The sequence below is a fragment of the Nicotiana tabacum genome, chromosome 6 (genome assembly GCF_000715075.1).
Source record: "Nicotiana tabacum cultivar K326 chromosome 6, ASM71507v2, whole genome shotgun sequence".
In the NCBI taxonomy this organism is placed as follows: domain Eukaryota; kingdom Viridiplantae; phylum Streptophyta; class Magnoliopsida; order Solanales; family Solanaceae; genus Nicotiana; species Nicotiana tabacum.
This window is the reverse complement of record NC_134085.1, coordinates 60,226,835-60,242,656: the sequence shown is the minus strand read 5'-3', so window position 1 is coordinate 60,242,656 and position 15,822 is coordinate 60,226,835. Positions and strand designations below refer to the sequence as shown.

Genomic DNA, 15,822 nt, shown 5'->3' with positions numbered 1-15,822 from the left:
CTTCCTCATTCTTATAAGGTTCATAATGAAGAATTGGTCCTAATAACGTGTAAAGAGGATACCGACCTTATGTCACTCCGAAAGGCTTAGAATGTGATTCCATGAGTCGAGCATGTATTATATATATGTATCTATTTTACTCTACCGAGCCGCGCTATAGTCGGCTGGGTACGGCACATATTGTGCAACCACTGATCAGTTGGGTTTTACCGAGCTCTACGTGGCCAGGTACGATTCTACCGAGCCTTATGATGGCCGGGTACATTTTTTTACCGAGCCTATTATGGCCGGGTACGATATGATGATGATGATGCCCACATAGGTGAATGCTTTAAAGGTTTATGTATTTATACATATGTATCATGCATTTCATGTCAGTAGCCCTCAGAGGTACTCAGATGTTCCAGGTTGTATATTCTCTATCCCTACTTACATTACTGTTGATATTTATGGTTCCCTGCCTTACATACTCAGTACTTTATTCGTACTGGCGTCCTTTTGTTTGTGGGCATTGTATGTCGTGCTGCAGGCCCTAATAGACAGGCAGGTGCAGCTCCCCCAACACAGTAGGTTGTCTAGTTCAGTAGTGATTGGCGAGATCCCTCCTCCGGACTTGTCGTGGTCTTAGTATGCATTTTTGTTATAGACATTATGGGTATGTCGGGGGACTGTTCCGGCTATGTTGCAGTACTTATGTTCCTATAGAGGCTCATAGACAAGTGTCGACTCATGTATAGTTTGGTATGCCTTGTCGGCTGGTTTTAGTTGTATAGTCTTTGATGGTAGCGTGGTAGCTCGTACCTTATATGTAGTTTCTTGATTGTCTGGTCATCCCCTGCTATGTATGTTCATGCCATCATATTTTATTGCTGGTTGTCCATGATCTAGGTCTACCATTTATATTGATCTCGTCAACCCTAAAAGATAATAAAAAAAAGGTTAGATAAAATGTACGTTGGTGATCGGCAAGTATGGTCGGGTGCTAGTCATGGCCCTCCAGTTTGGGTCGTGACATCTTTTTGACTCATCATGGATATTTTGCCACTTTGGCTTGGCTTAATGCCATGTGGAAACCCCAAAAAATTGTCCTTATCCACATAATCCTTTTTAATTCCACAATTATCCCTACCATTAATCAATTATACCCATAATTAGGAATTATCTCAAATTACTTAAAATACTACTACTTTTGAAATACCTTATACACCTCACTATCATGGTCATATGTTACCTTGCATGGTACTAGTCCATAAATATCGGGTATTATAGCTCGGACCGTATTTTATCCCAAATTGGCAAACTTCGATGAAACTCATTTTCTTCGACTCACTTACCCTCTCACCTTCATGAATTTACTTATCACTTGTTTGAAATAGCATGACGCTTATAATCCCAAAATAAATCCCATTCCCAAACATACATCGATTAACTTGAGACGAAACTTTAACGTACAAAAATATAGAATGTAATATCACATTACCGAACTTTCATCAATTTTCTTATGCCGTACTTTCACGTATGAAAATGTGGGGTGTAACACAAGCATAGTCAAGGGTCAGAGGTACTTAACAATACATATACTCTAAAATTTGAGTATCTTTTTTTTTTGGCAATCCACTAGGCAAGCGCCTAGGGCTAGTTTTTTTATATATAACAAAATTAAAAAAACAAAATAAAATGTCATGATCTCCTACAAAATGAAAGGAATAAAATTTGAACTTAACAAGTAGACTATTATCAAAATTGAGCACTGCACTCAAAATTTAAACTACAAATCTAGGCCGAAGATGTCCTTTGCTTCCTTTTATTTCTAGTCCAGTGAAGCCCAATTCAAATGTGTACCATGCTGACTGTAAATGTAGCCATAATCTGCATCAAGTTTAATGCATCAACCCATCCCACGCGTATAATATTTTCCTTCGATCCCCTTCCTGTTGCTGCGCCGAAAATGTGAGCACTGGCCATTGTTTAACCTGGCCATTATTTAATTACAGCTATTGTCAAACACAGAGCTGGAAATTTCTCGAGATCCTGCTTCTCGAAATCATGCGTCCATTTAAAACAATTGCAGTCAGGCATGCAACCTACCTTAAATTGCATCCCTGTGCTCGCACATGCTGTAATCCACATTTTCTCGAATTGTGCAAATCAAGTGCATGCTTAAATGTCCAAAGCATTCCCAATAAAATATTTCCCAGCTGTTTGTTGTCAAACCCCATGCGCATGCCTTCTTGATGGACGCCTTTCTTCAAAGTCACGATCACCTCATGCGTATGCCATGCGTGCATCTCCAGCATTGAGAGAAACAATTCATTGTCCAGCATGCGATACATTTCCAGCGTGAAAATTCCATGATACTTTGTTCCTTCAATCTTAAAATCTCCTCTACATGTTCAGTAATATACCAAGGAGGCTTCCATGATTCCTCTATAATGTTCTTTAATAGCATAGAATCTATGTGCAGCCATATCTAGAAATAATTAAGATTTTGCACATCTTCAATGCCTCCACAATAGCTACCGCTTCTGATTCATTGTTGGTTCCTTCAGAAATCTCCCTTCCTTCTGCATATATCAAATCACCTACCTCTTCCCTTATGTAGAAACCAATTGAACTCCTCCCTGGGTTCCCTCTACATGCTCCATCCGTATTCACTTTGATCCATCCTCTTGAAGGAAATTCCCATAACACTTTATCATATTTCAGTTGAGGTGTGTATTGCTCCATCATTGTCAGTAAGTCCAGCCACTTGTGAGGCACATATAGTCTAGGCTTTTTCAGTTGGACCAGAGCTTGCATAGTAGATGACACCTAGTAAATAACTCTACTCACTGACACTGCTTCTCCATATTTCAAACTGTTTCTTCTCTTCCAAAGTTCCCATACAATGCATGTAGGTAGAGCTTGTAACACTGGATTCAATCTAGGTACAACTGGTGCTGTCCAACACTTTATAATTGCTTGATGTAATGACAACCCATCTAATGCAATTCCTGCTCTCCTCAGGAAGTAAGTCCAGACACTTCTAGCTGCATTGGATGTGAAGAACAAATGTAGTAATGACTCTTCCTTAGGATCAGCAAAACACCAACATTTAGATGGCATGGAGTATCCTAGTTTATGCAAGAAATCATCAAGTGGCAGTTTGGCTTTCCACACCTTCCACAGGAAGAAGGATATCTTGAAAGGTAAACCTTTTACCCATATCATCTTGTAAGCTAATCTTGGGTTGGCTCTTCTTCGCAGGTAATCCCATGCAGACTTTACTGTAAAATGTCCCCTTGTTTCAAGCATCCAGAAAGGAGTATCTAACTGTGAACTTTCAGTTGGTGGTCTAATATTCTGCACAATGTGGTGTGCCAAATCTTCTGGTAGGCTCTCATACATTTTATCCACATTCCACATACCATTTTCAACTAGATCATTGACATTATAAATATCCTCATCGATACCAAACTCTGCAGGTTAGGGGTGGGCGTTCGGTCGGTTCGGTTCAGTTTGTGTAAATTCGGTTCGGTTATTTGGTTTTCGCTTTTGTAAATATGATAACCGAAATCGAACTGAAATAAGTTTAGTTCAGTTCGGTTTATTTTGGGTCGGTTTGAACATTATCATATTGGGCTGGGCTTATTCTGCTTAATAATTGGACTAATTTGTTGGTTGTTTCCAAAATTTTTGACTTTTTGAATGTGTTAAGTCATAAATCTGTTCTTTTATTTACATAATCATAAACTATATGTAGGGTAAGCCCATATATAACAAACACTACTACACTAGGCCCAATTTTATAAAGTTCAGTCTAAGCCTGAATTTTTTGAAGTGGGAATGAGATGACTGAAAAAGGAGCAATTTATTACATCAATTTAAACATTGATTTCTCAATCTGGTATGAGTTCCCTGTTACTCAAATCTGGTAACAAAAATCTGGTATGAGTTCCATGTTACTCAAATCATCCTAATAAAAAGAGACCTTATAATTGATGCTGCTAACAAACATAAGTACATAACCATAAGTACATAACTAAAGGATGCTGCTAATTACACCTCTACTTGGTCCATACAAGATCCCACAATCATACAAAACAAATATAAACTAGGGAGTAGGGAGTAGTTAGTAGTTACAACCAAAAGAACACTACATTACACAACCAAAAAACCAAAAGAGCTATGCTGCTTTGCTGCCACTGCTTACAGCCATGAGAGAACAAAAAACTTAGAATCTATGCTACTTTGCTGCCACTGTTTAGTACAAGCATATTACATAACCAAAAGAGTAATCTAAAAGTTAGAAAGTTTTCATGCTGCTGAAGTCTCAAAACCAGAGAAATAATTACATTAAGTAGCATGAAACAAGTGAAGTCTATTTACTGCAGCATCACTTCCATTTAGGCGCCATGATCAAACCTTTGCAACAAAAGACATAATTATAGGTCTAAAAACAATTGATTTATAATAAAGTATATCAATGTATCTTCAAATATACAAAAGGCTATCAACTTACCACACATGGTACATGTTGCAACTATATGTCAATAATAGTTGAATCTTTTGCACTATTAGCCAGATCTAAAGAAAATATTGAAGAAAACTTTGTCATGCATCAGTGTTAAGTAAACTATTAGTAATATAGTAAAGGCAAAACACAAAATAATTACCAAGTTCTAGTTGTTCCAGATACTCCAAGTCTTCCTCAACTTTAATAGGAATAGGTTCACTTCTAAGCCAATCTTGAAGACAAATAAGAGATTGAACCAGTTTAGGCGTCAACGAACTCCTGAACGAGTCAAAAATGCGACCTCCCGTGCTGAATGCACATTCAGATGCAACACTTGAAATAAGAATGGCTAATACATCACGAGCCATCTCCGCAAGAATGGGAAATCTAGGCTCATTGATTTTCCACCACTTTAAGATTTTAAAGTCATCTGTTTCAGGCTCAAGATCTTCAGCAAGATATCTTTCTAACTCTGATTTAGTACCTAAACCTCCGGTCACTTCCTTATGTTTCTCAAATTCCAATTTTGTTCTCATTGTTCCTCTTTTCAAAAAGCTACCATAACCACTGACAATAGCTGTTGTGTTTCCAGATGAAGCAGATGATGTTCCTATTGAATTTTTTTTAACATAACAATCAAACAAAGAATCCATATAATTTTTCACCTCTAAAATCAATTTTTTCCCTACTTTTTCTCCAAACATCCTCACAATTGCAAAAGGAACATATTCAAGCTTGTTACGGGGATCCAAAATTGATGCAATAAAGATCATCTTGTTCATTTTTTCAGGTTCACCCCAATACTTGGCAAATTTTTCTTTCATTTTTTGCCATTTCTTTCAAACTAGTATCTTCATGTTCCATCCACTCTTTTAAAATAAGATCAAGCTCACAAATTTCAACAAAATGCACATTGGAAGTGACATAAATAGAAGTAGAGACCCTCAAAGTAAGCAAATAAAAAGCTTCAAGAAATTTTACCATTGTTCTCACATTATTCCAGTCAGCACTTGTGAGATCACCTGCACTAGTTCCATCTTCACATACATAGGTACGAAGATGATACAACAATCCAATATCAAAGAAACTATATTTGTCAAAGGCAAGCTCAAATTGTTGTGTTGTGTCTAGCATCATGTATGTAGAGTTCCATCGAGTTGAAACATCTAAGCATAGTGATCTCTTGGAAGTTAACTTTTGAGATTCACAACATTCTTTAAACTTTCTAATCCTAGCGGGAGATTGTCTAATGTATCTCACAACTTGTCTAACTCTCTTTATAGAAGCACCAATTTCTTTCAACCAATCTTGTACAATGAGATTAGTATGTGAGCCATACATCTAACATGCAAGTTTTTACCATTCATTATATTAGTTCCCCAAGTACTCAATTGTTTAGACACTTCTCTTACTGTGATATCATTGGAACTAACATTATCTACAGTTATAGTAAATACATTTTTCAACCCCCAATCAAGCAAGCAATTAGTAATTATCGGTGCCATATCATCACCCTTATGACTAGAGATAGGGACAAAAGTTTATTATCCTTTTATGCAATTTCCAATCTCTGTCAATAAAGTGAGCAGTAAGACACATATAGTTTATTCTTTGTATAGAAGTCCAAGTATCTGTTGTAAGACAGATTTTAGGACGTGCTTCATTGAAGGAATTCTTCAAACTATGTCTTTGTTCACAATAAAGTTCATAACAATCTCTTGTCAATGTTCTACGAGAAGGAATTTGAAATTGAGGCATTGTGACTCCCATAAACTTCTTAAATCCTTCCTTTTCAACAAAACTAAATGGCAGTTCATCCAAAATTATCATTTGAGCTAAAGCTCTCCTACTAAGTGCTTGATCAAATTTCCAAGTGGTAAGCACCCCTTCATTTGCCCCATTTGAAGCTAGTAGAAAACTAATTTGTGTTTGACTATTTTCCACGCTATGGGGCATTTTGGGACACTTGGTGAGATGATTGTTCATTGATGTAGTACTATTACCTTTCGTAGCAGCAGCATAAGTTTTTTGACAGTAGTTACATTTTGCTCTTTTAGCTCCACTAGGATCATCATAATTCTCAAAATGTTTCCAAGCATTAGATCTAGGTTGCATCACTTTCCTTTTCTTTGGAGCTTCATCAGGACTGTCTGGACTGAGACCTTCAGTATTAGGTATGCTATCATTTGAACCCCCACCTTCGCAGGTTTCGCTTACCCTACTTCCATTTTCTTCCATCTACAAAAAAGAATACAAGCATAACAATAAAATACTGAGCAGTGAGCTTTTCTTGTTTTAATAACAAGTTAGAACCTCTCAACAACACTGAAACCAACAAATATTACAAGAAAATGGACATCACATTCAAGAGTCAAGACTTATTTCAACAATATATATGTTGCATGCATCTTTAAGTCTTTAAATACTAACTTTTAGCAGAAAAAAAAATAAACTGAAACGAGAGAAAGAAGAGAAGATCGGCGAGGGCCGAGGAGTAGAGAACACAAAAAAATAAGAAATGAGCGAAATATAACAAAAATTAAGCTTACCGCCACAAGAAATTTGACGACAATGACAGATCCCTAGCATATTTGGGAAAACCACCAGTGTATCAATGGAAGCCGTAGCTTATTTGGGGAATTGGGGGGAGGAACTGCCGAAGTGCCGATAGAGAGAACTGAGAAGAGAAGGGAGAAAGAAAAGCCCTAGCCTAAGAATGGGAAAAGAAAAGGAGTTGATGAGTGAACTGAGACAGTAAGAAGGACCCTAGCGTATTTGAATTTTGGGCAATTGGGTTTGGGATGGGCTGATTTTTATGGAACTTAAAATTGGGCCTTAACCTATATAAGTATGGAATATATATTTTAAAGAATCCATGTACTAATAATTCGGTTTTTCGGTTAACCGAAAAAAATAAATCAATAACCGACGACCGAACTGAAAAACTGAATTTTAAAAATTTTAATGTGAAACCGACCGAAAAAACCGAATAACAGAAACCGAAATTAAAAAAAATTTGGTTCGGTTGGTTTTTTTGGTTCGAACTGATATATGCCCACCCCTACTGCAGGTACTTGAAAATATAAGGCTCCCATCTCAGTCCAATTGTCGTACCAAAATACAGCTGATCCCATTCTCAGTTTCCAGTAGATTTGATGCTCAATCAAGTCCCTACATTCTAGCATTTTTCTCCACACGTGGGATCCATGCTTCCAAGGTACAATTACTGCATTCAGTTTCTTGCAGTACTTTTGACTCAAAAAAGAACTCCACAAACTGGGCTTAGTCCTGAAATTCCACCATAATTTGCAGAATAGTGCCTTGGATACATCATGTAGGGACCTGAAACCTTCCTGTTCCTCTGAGATTATGTTTGTTAATAATTCAACCAACCTCTCATGAATAACCCTAGAGAAAATCTTGTTAGCAAAGTTGCTAAAACTGATTGGTCTCATGTCTGCAAAGGTCATAACTTCTTTTTTCTTTGGTAATAAAACCAGGTTTGTATGTGTCACACTCTTTGGCAACTGCTGACCGCAAAAGAAAGCCTTGACCATGCTTACTACATCTTCTTCAATAATTTCCCAGCATGTTTGGTAAAAGGCTCCAGTGAATCCATCCGGTCCACCATTTGAGTCCCCATTCAACCCCATAACTGTGCTCTTCATCTTCATTGGAAGGCAAAGCCATCAATCTTTCATGTTGATCACTATCTACCATTAAAGGTACATGATTTAGAATATAAAAATCATTTGGAACTGCACTCTCTATTAATTGATCCTTGTAGAACTTTATTGCTTCTTCTGCTATTATGTGATCTTCTTCAATCCAGTTACCAAGGCTATTCTGGATCCTTGATAATTTCAGTCTCTTCCTTCTCCCATTAACTTGGGCATGGAAGAATTTAGTGTTTCTATCGCCATCTTTGAACCATAACATGCCAGTTTTTGTCTCCAGAATTCTTCTTCTAATGCAAGATATTTAATCATTTCAGCTTGGACATGTTGTAATCTTTGTTTATTCATCAGTGTAGGATTGACTTCAAATTGTCTTTCATGAACCATGACCACCTCCTCATGGCTTGCAATCTACTGAAATATATCCCCATATGTAGCTCTGCTCCAGGTAGATAGTTCTTGTTTAAGCTTCTTTAACTTGTAGTTAAAAATGCAGAAATGGTTAGCACTAAAAGCATTCTAATTCTCCTTTACTACATCTTTGAAGGTTTCATGCTTCGTCCAGAAGTTAAGAAATCTTAATGACTTCTTAATTGGCGTAGTTTCTATATCACATTTCAGCAGCATTGGGCAATGATCAGACGTAATTTTGGATAGGTGAGTTATCTCCAATCCAGGAAATGTCTGTTGCAATTCATTATTGCCAAAACATCTGTCCAATCTTTTAAAAATGCATTCCTCCTCTGATCTTCCATTCCACCATGTAAATATGCTTCTTTTAAAACACAAGTCTGTCAAGTTGCAGGTATTGATGCAGTGTCTGAAGTCATCTACTTCAATGAGAGAAACTAGAAAGCCCCCATATTTCTCTTCCTCATCCCATATCACATTAAAGTCGCCTCCAACTAGCCAAGGTACTGTCATATCTGATGCCATTGTATACAACGTATCTCATAGTTCTATTCTTTCAATGCTATCATATTTGGCATAGACTAGTGTAAGGATGAGCTCAACATGTGTTTCAGAGTGCATCAATCTCAAAGTCAGCTATTGAGTCATGTTATATAAAATAGTAACCTCAAAAATTTCATCAATAAAAGCCCAAATCTTGTTTGACACATTCACCACAGCTTGTGCCAAACCAATTCTTGCTCTATACCTCTCCATTTTGTGAAACTATTGCATAGGCTCAAGGATTCCTATGAACTCAAAATGATGTTTTCTGTGCATTGTAATCAGCCTTTCAAATGCTTGCATTGTGTTTACTGACATGACATTCCATATAATGGCATCCATTAAATGTTTTGGGATTTGGACAGTGTTCTCCTTGTTTGTACTCCACTAACTGGGACAGTAGAAGTCTCTTTTGACTGTTTCTTTTTTCCCTTTATTGCAGATTTTACTAGTTCAATAAGCCTTAGCGACAGATCTCCCTGCTTGGCAACATTAAGGAAATTTTGTGCAGTGGATTCCTCATCCATGTCTCTACCTTTAAGTTCTGCGTGGTTAACTTGATCATGTGCTTCTACTATTTCTTTTGATGTAACAATATCCTATGCCTGGTTGATAAGTTCTGCATCTTTTTCAGCATGTTCATTGGTCAACAACATTGTATTGTTCAATGGAACATTACTTCCTGCTACATCCTGCATAGTGCTCAATGGAACAATACTTTTTGCATAAACCTGCACTGTCATAGCTCCGTTCTTGTCTGCATTCTCATCTTGTTTCTTGTCTACATTTTCAGCTTCTTTCAAGGCATTACTAACAACATTATGTGAAGTCCCTCCTGGATCTATAATATTAATGTTCCCCTCTTTTGTCTTTTCTGTTGCTGCATTTGTGTATTCGCTGATGCTTTGAATATTGATTACATTAGCATTACAATTAACAATTTGATCCTCATCTTCTACTTCATTTCCTCCAAATTCTTCATCACTACGCATTGTATCTGGAATGTGACCATTTGCTAAGTCTTCCTCTGTTTGGTTGAGCCATAATCTTCCTCCTGCCCATTTTTCTTTTTCATTTGTCCTGAATTTCTCAAAATCTGTATCTTCAACAAATTCATTTTATTTGTTGTTTGCTAATTGTTGTTCAATATTGGTGTCCTATGAAGGAATGTCTTGACATGAAGTATTGACTTGAACTACATTATTTTTGAATGCATTTTGGACCCAATGGGCAGTTGACTCATTGTGAAAATGCTGCTCATTCCCCAAATCGTTTTGTACACAATGAGCTGTTGATTCCCTATTTGTTGCATGATTTTTTATTGCCGTAGGATTGAAAGTAGGTGCTGCAGGGTTCAGTTTCTTGGGTTGTGTCTTGGATGATATTCTCCTAGATGAGCTAGGAGAAGTTACCTTTTGTACTATTTCTCTCGTTGAAAAATCAAATTCCTACTCCTCTGACTCATTCTCTACACCTGTTGTGGAGTTATTTTGCTGAATATCATTGTTGCCTGTGGTTTTTTGAATTGGAGTTTCCTCCACAACTGCCAATTGGTTACCTTCATTAATCTCAGCATTTTCAATTTCTAGCACTGCAAATTGGTTGGTTGTTTGTATTTGTTTTGTCACAGCTGTATTGTTAACAAGAACTATTTCTTTCCCTTCTGCAGTAGTACCTTCAGATTGTTTGCCTTTGTTTAGTCCCCTATTGTCGCGAACTTCCTTCCATTGAGGGCCTGCATTACCAACTACCTTACCACTCGTAAGGATCATTAAGGGAGCATCATGTTTTGCATGTTTATTATTGCCTTGTTTCACATTTTCGACATTTTCCTTCTGCTGGACATTTTTGCTTTCCCTTAAATCAGGATTAATTCTCCAACATTCAAGCATGTCATGGCCTTGTAACTTGCACTCTTTACAGTACTTTGGCAAATAATCATAGTTAATGGTTACCCATTCAGTTCTTACATCCCCATTTACGTCACTGACAATGTCCATTCAAACTTTCTTTGGGAGGTTAGTTAGAAGATCCACTAACACTTTAACACGAGCACAACTAGGTCTAGTTTCCTTGATAGTAGCCAAATCCAAGTGAAGGGGTTTACCTACAGTAGAAGCTAGAGAGAACAAGCATTCTCTGACAAAATAGGTAGGCAGCAAATTAGGGAATGAAATCCAAGCCATTACCTTAGGTGTCTCCTCTCCAACTTTAAATTTTGCATCATAGATCAATGTTCTCAGTTGATATTCATCCCCATGCTTATCCTTAACATAGTACACACCTTTTGACGAGAACTCTACATAATCTTGCCATAATGAAAATCGAATCAAAATGTGTCTGTCACGAAGATATCCAATGTTGCATTCAACTTTGATACCACACTGCATAGGTACAATTCGATGTATTTCATTGATATCTGGCCATCCGTATGAAAATTTGCACACAACCGCCTATTGCAGTCCTTCAATATAGTTCATACGTTCAACTTCTGATACCGTTGGTTGTCCTTGAAAGAATTGGGCTTGTCTAGGGGGATAGGATCAACTGATGCTCTATCTTGCACAGTGGAAGTGCCGGGTATAGGTTTTACTGCCTTTGCATAATCCTAGCTGTGTGATGTTAGGGGGTGGTTGAGGAGGTGGCCCAGCATGTGAGGGTAGCTGGCCACTAGCCATAGTGGCCATGGCAGCACTGCGTGAAGGAGCAGTGATCTTCCCAACTCAAACGTGCATCTTCAAAAAATCTTGAAATAACATAGATCAACCCAGATTATCGCTACAGCAATGTCTTGCACCAATGATAATTCTTTAGCACCTAAATATCTTTGACAATATATGCAGCAGATTTTGCTAATTCGATGCTACAGTAGTTCCGAAAAGTTTTTTAAGATCTGTTGTTAAATTTGGCTTCAAACCTGTGAATCCCGATTAAAATAAAGCATCCAAATTGTTCTTCAACACTCCAACTTCACGTTATAATAACAGAAACATATAAGCTTGCAAATAGTCGATGCTACAGTAACACGAAAATCTAGGAAAATTGGTTATAGATTTGAAAGTAAAATCAAAAGGAGATTGTTCACAAGGAGAAAGGGGGTTCTATTGAGACCAATCTTGTGATTTTATCTTGCCGGATACCGGGGTTATGGCCGATGAATAGTGCCGGATCACTATTCATGGTCTTCCTAGAAGTGTTTTTTTAAAATCTTGATTAGGCAAGATTTTGATATAAATTTGTGTATTTAAATGGGAAAGTTATAAGTTTATTTACCGGGATGACAATTGGGTGCATGTTTAAGTGGCCAGGAGGCCTTTTTATGCCTTTGTTTATGAAATACCTTTCTGTAGAGTTTCACTGCTTTCTTCTTGTTACTACATTGTATATGAATTGATGAAAGTGTTTGTGTTTCTATATATTATTGTTTGTGTTTCTTATTTTGGGACTTGTGGTATTGGTTAGTTTTGCTTCATAAAGGTTAGAGAGTGATTAGAGGCACTTAGTCTCATTTAGGAAGCTTTAGTTATTAAGAGTTTACCAAGATTTGACTTTAGTTCTGATTGGTATTTCTGGACATTGAATAGGTTCACTTGATTGATTCAAACTTATTTGTGAAGTTTAGGTGAAGTCCGAAATATTTAGGTAGGATTCGAACTTTGTATACAGTAAAATTGGAAGGTTCAATTTCTTGCCATTAAGGTGTATTTGGGGAGTCATACCCATATCTCGAGGCTGCGAGATTGCGGCCAAATTCTCCCCCTCGAAGTTCATTCATGTTAGAGCTAGCAATGACCATGAGGGCAGGGAATCCTCGATGCGAGCAAATGGTGTCAGTAGGATTTGATATCACGTGTAGCCGTCCTATGTCCACATCTTTACATTTAATACATTCTGTACTATGTTGCATTTCCCCTCCTATATAAAGGGGATCCTCACCACTTTGTAAAAGGCGGCCGTTGCTCCAACCATTCTACTCAAGATCAATAATCTCTCTCTCTCTCTCTCTCTCTCTCTCTCTTTTCTCCCTAACTTACTCGCTCGGGGCTACCTTTTACATTTATTGCTTTCATATTTGTTCTTCATTTATTGCTTGATATTGTCCATAAAGAGCTTTCTTTACTTACATCTCAACTGTTAACCCCTTCCCGGTTACCCCCGATAGCTCGAGCTGGATATCGACCTCGAGGCCTTTCATCGATCAGACCGAAGCCCGGATAGCAAGCCCCTCGGATTGATTACTGCCCCGTTATAACTTGTATTTTGCCATTAAACATCATACGCCTAGCATCAACTACTCTAACAACTAGCATAAAAATAGATCACATATTTTTAGAGTCCCATTTACAAATTTAATTGTTATTACCATTTTCACGGTAAACAGTTTGGCGCCCACCTTGGGGCTAAAAATAATAGTGATTATTTTCCTGCTGGTTTCATTACAAAAACGCAAGTTATCTTTCACGCTTCTTCTTGTCAAAGATCTTTTGATTTCAGGTCAAAATGTCTGGCTCGATAAACAGAGTTGAGAACGACTACCTTGAAAATCACGGAGAAAACGATGTGGTTGTTCCAGTCGTTGATGCGCCACCACAGAACCTCGATAATGCACCTGAACCAATTCCAGTGGATGCGGGTTTGCAAGACGCGCAACAGGTCAACGAAACCTCACACACTGACAGAAGCATTCAACATGGCGACCAATAGGAAACCCAAAAAACCCCAACCCAGGAAGAACACGAAGTTAGTCTTCACATTATTTTTGAAATGTTGCAGGCACAATAGTTGGCTATCGCTCAGTTACAAAGCCATCCGAAGACTCCCAGCACAGCAGCACTGGAAACAGCTCCCCCAGAATAGGTACCCGAGATATTGAGTAATAACGGGTTAATAGCCGACCCGGCCATAGTAAAAATGCTTGAGGATCGAATCGGGCGAGGAAATGATAGCGGCCAACGACAGGAAGGTCGAGACCTACACTTCTAGGTTCGACCAGATCCCATGTGTGCCCCCTGTCTTCAAGGGCATGGATTCGAAAAAATTCATACAAAGGCCGTTCCCCGAGGAGGTGGCCCCAAAACCCATTCCAAAGAAGTTCAGAATGTTGAAACTCCTTAAGTACAATGGGACCACTGACCCTAATGAGCACATTACAGCCTACACCTAAACGATATAAAGAATGATGAGATCGAGTCCGTATTGTTGAAAAAATTCGGGGAAACACGCTCGAAGGGGGCCATAATGTGGTACCACAACCTAGCCCCTAACTCCATAGATTCGTTTGCCATGCTAGCAGATTCCTTCGTAAGGGCGCACGCCGGTGCCATCAAGGTAACAACAAGGAAGCCCAACATGTTCAAGATTAAGCAGAGGGAGAACGAAATGCTGTGAGAATTCGTGTCTCATTTCCAGACTGAACAAATGGAACTACCCCCGGTCTCCGATGACTAGGCAGTGCAAGCCTTCACTCAAGGCCTAAATGAACGAAGCTCGGTGGCCTCAAGGCAGCTGAAAGAGAATCTGATTGAGTATCCCGCCGTAACCTGGTCGGACGTCCCCAATCGATACCAGTCAAAGATCATGTTTGAGGATGAACAGCTTGGAGCCCCCTCAAGCTTAGTATATCCGAACAGACTCTTAGCGATGAAGTCAAGATCGAATAAAGAGAGGTACCAGCCGTACCCCGATAATAGGAGGAATGCCCCGAGACACAATCCGCCTCGAAACGATCGATTGGTGACAAGAGGATAAAACCCTTGGGGACCCCTCAATAGAGGTGGCTTCGACGGAGACACGGTGCCAACAGGGGCACCTCGCCTATCAGAATACAACTTCAACGTCGATGTATCGGACATCGTGTTTGCCATCAGCTAAATCAGGGATGCCAGATGGCCTAGGCCTATACATTCGGATCCTTCCCAAAGGATCTACAACTTGATTTGCGAGTTTCACAACTCGCACGGGCACCGAACCGAGGATTGCATGCAACTTTAAGAGGAAGTGGCCCGACTACTCAATAATGGGCACATTTGGGAATTTCTCAGAAATCGGGCTAAAAACCAGTCCCGAGAAAGAGAAACGACCAAAAAGAACAAAGCAGACGAGCCCCAACATGCCATCCACATGATTTTTTGATGTTCGCTCCCAGATGTATTCAAATAAAGGACCACATAGCATCCGCCAAATGGACGACGGAACCCAAAAGCGCCATTGCCATTAAGGTATAATCACCTCTCCATTTTCTATCTTTTACTTCACGGTAACTCTCGCGCAGGCTAGCAACCAAGGTAGTCGGGACGCTGCTCCGGCTTGAGGACCCTGAGGTTTCAAAGCGTCTGTTGCACTCTTTGCCTTTGACAGATTTTTATCCCGAAATGGGTTTTGCCGGCAAGGTTTTTAACGAGGCAACGTCCACGCACTTCATAAGAAGGACACAACGGACCTACCAGATTTTCTTCGCAATCAACCCTGTACCGGGAAATGACAAATGAGGTTCCAATAGGAAATGGTGTACTGGGTCAAACGGTCGAACACACTTTGTCCGCACAAGCCGGGCTTACGGCAATATAATTGCATGTATTTACGCTAAGCAATCCAAGAATATCTTTCTCCAAAAGCATCTCGAACTCTAAAAAGAAAATTCAGCATGCTCACGGCAAGGATCCCTGCACCGAGTACGTCCCGAAATACTCGGAGATT

General features: G+C 38.9%; 2 protein-coding genes across 2 annotated transcripts; both read right to left on the bottom strand.

The window, feature by feature from the left end:
* Window positions 1-2,811: 2,811 nt before the first annotated feature.
* Window positions 2,812-3,387, bottom strand: LOC142181841 (uncharacterized). The gene has a single exon (XM_075255441.1). It carries the CDS (start codon window positions 3,385-3,387, stop codon window positions 2,812-2,814), a length of 576 nt encoding a protein of 191 aa, XP_075111542.1.
* A 1,135-nt stretch (window positions 3,388-4,522) lies between these two features.
* On the bottom strand, window positions 4,523-5,277 carry LOC107761378 (zinc finger BED domain-containing protein RICESLEEPER 2-like). The gene is made up of 2 exons (XM_075255439.1): window positions 4,656-5,277; window positions 4,523-4,566 (listed from the first exon to the last, which is right to left on the bottom strand). The coding sequence occupies exons 1-2, from the start codon at window positions 5,275-5,277 to the stop codon at window positions 4,523-4,525; spliced, it is 666 nt and encodes a 221-aa protein (XP_075111540.1).
* Between the last annotated feature and the right edge of the window lie 10,545 nt (window positions 5,278-15,822).

Coding starts and splice junctions, on each gene's coding strand:
- LOC107761378 (XM_075255439.1), bottom strand. CDS start 5,277: ATGAACAAGATGATCTTTATTGCATCAATTTTGGATCCCCGTAACAAG. Junction 4,567..4,655: donor TCTGGAACAACTAGAACTTG/GTAATTATTTTG, acceptor TATTTTCTTTAG/ATCTGGCTAATAGTGCAAAA.
- LOC142181841 (XM_075255441.1), bottom strand. CDS start 3,387: ATGTATGAGAGCCTACCAGAAGATTTGGCACACCACATTGTGCAGAAT.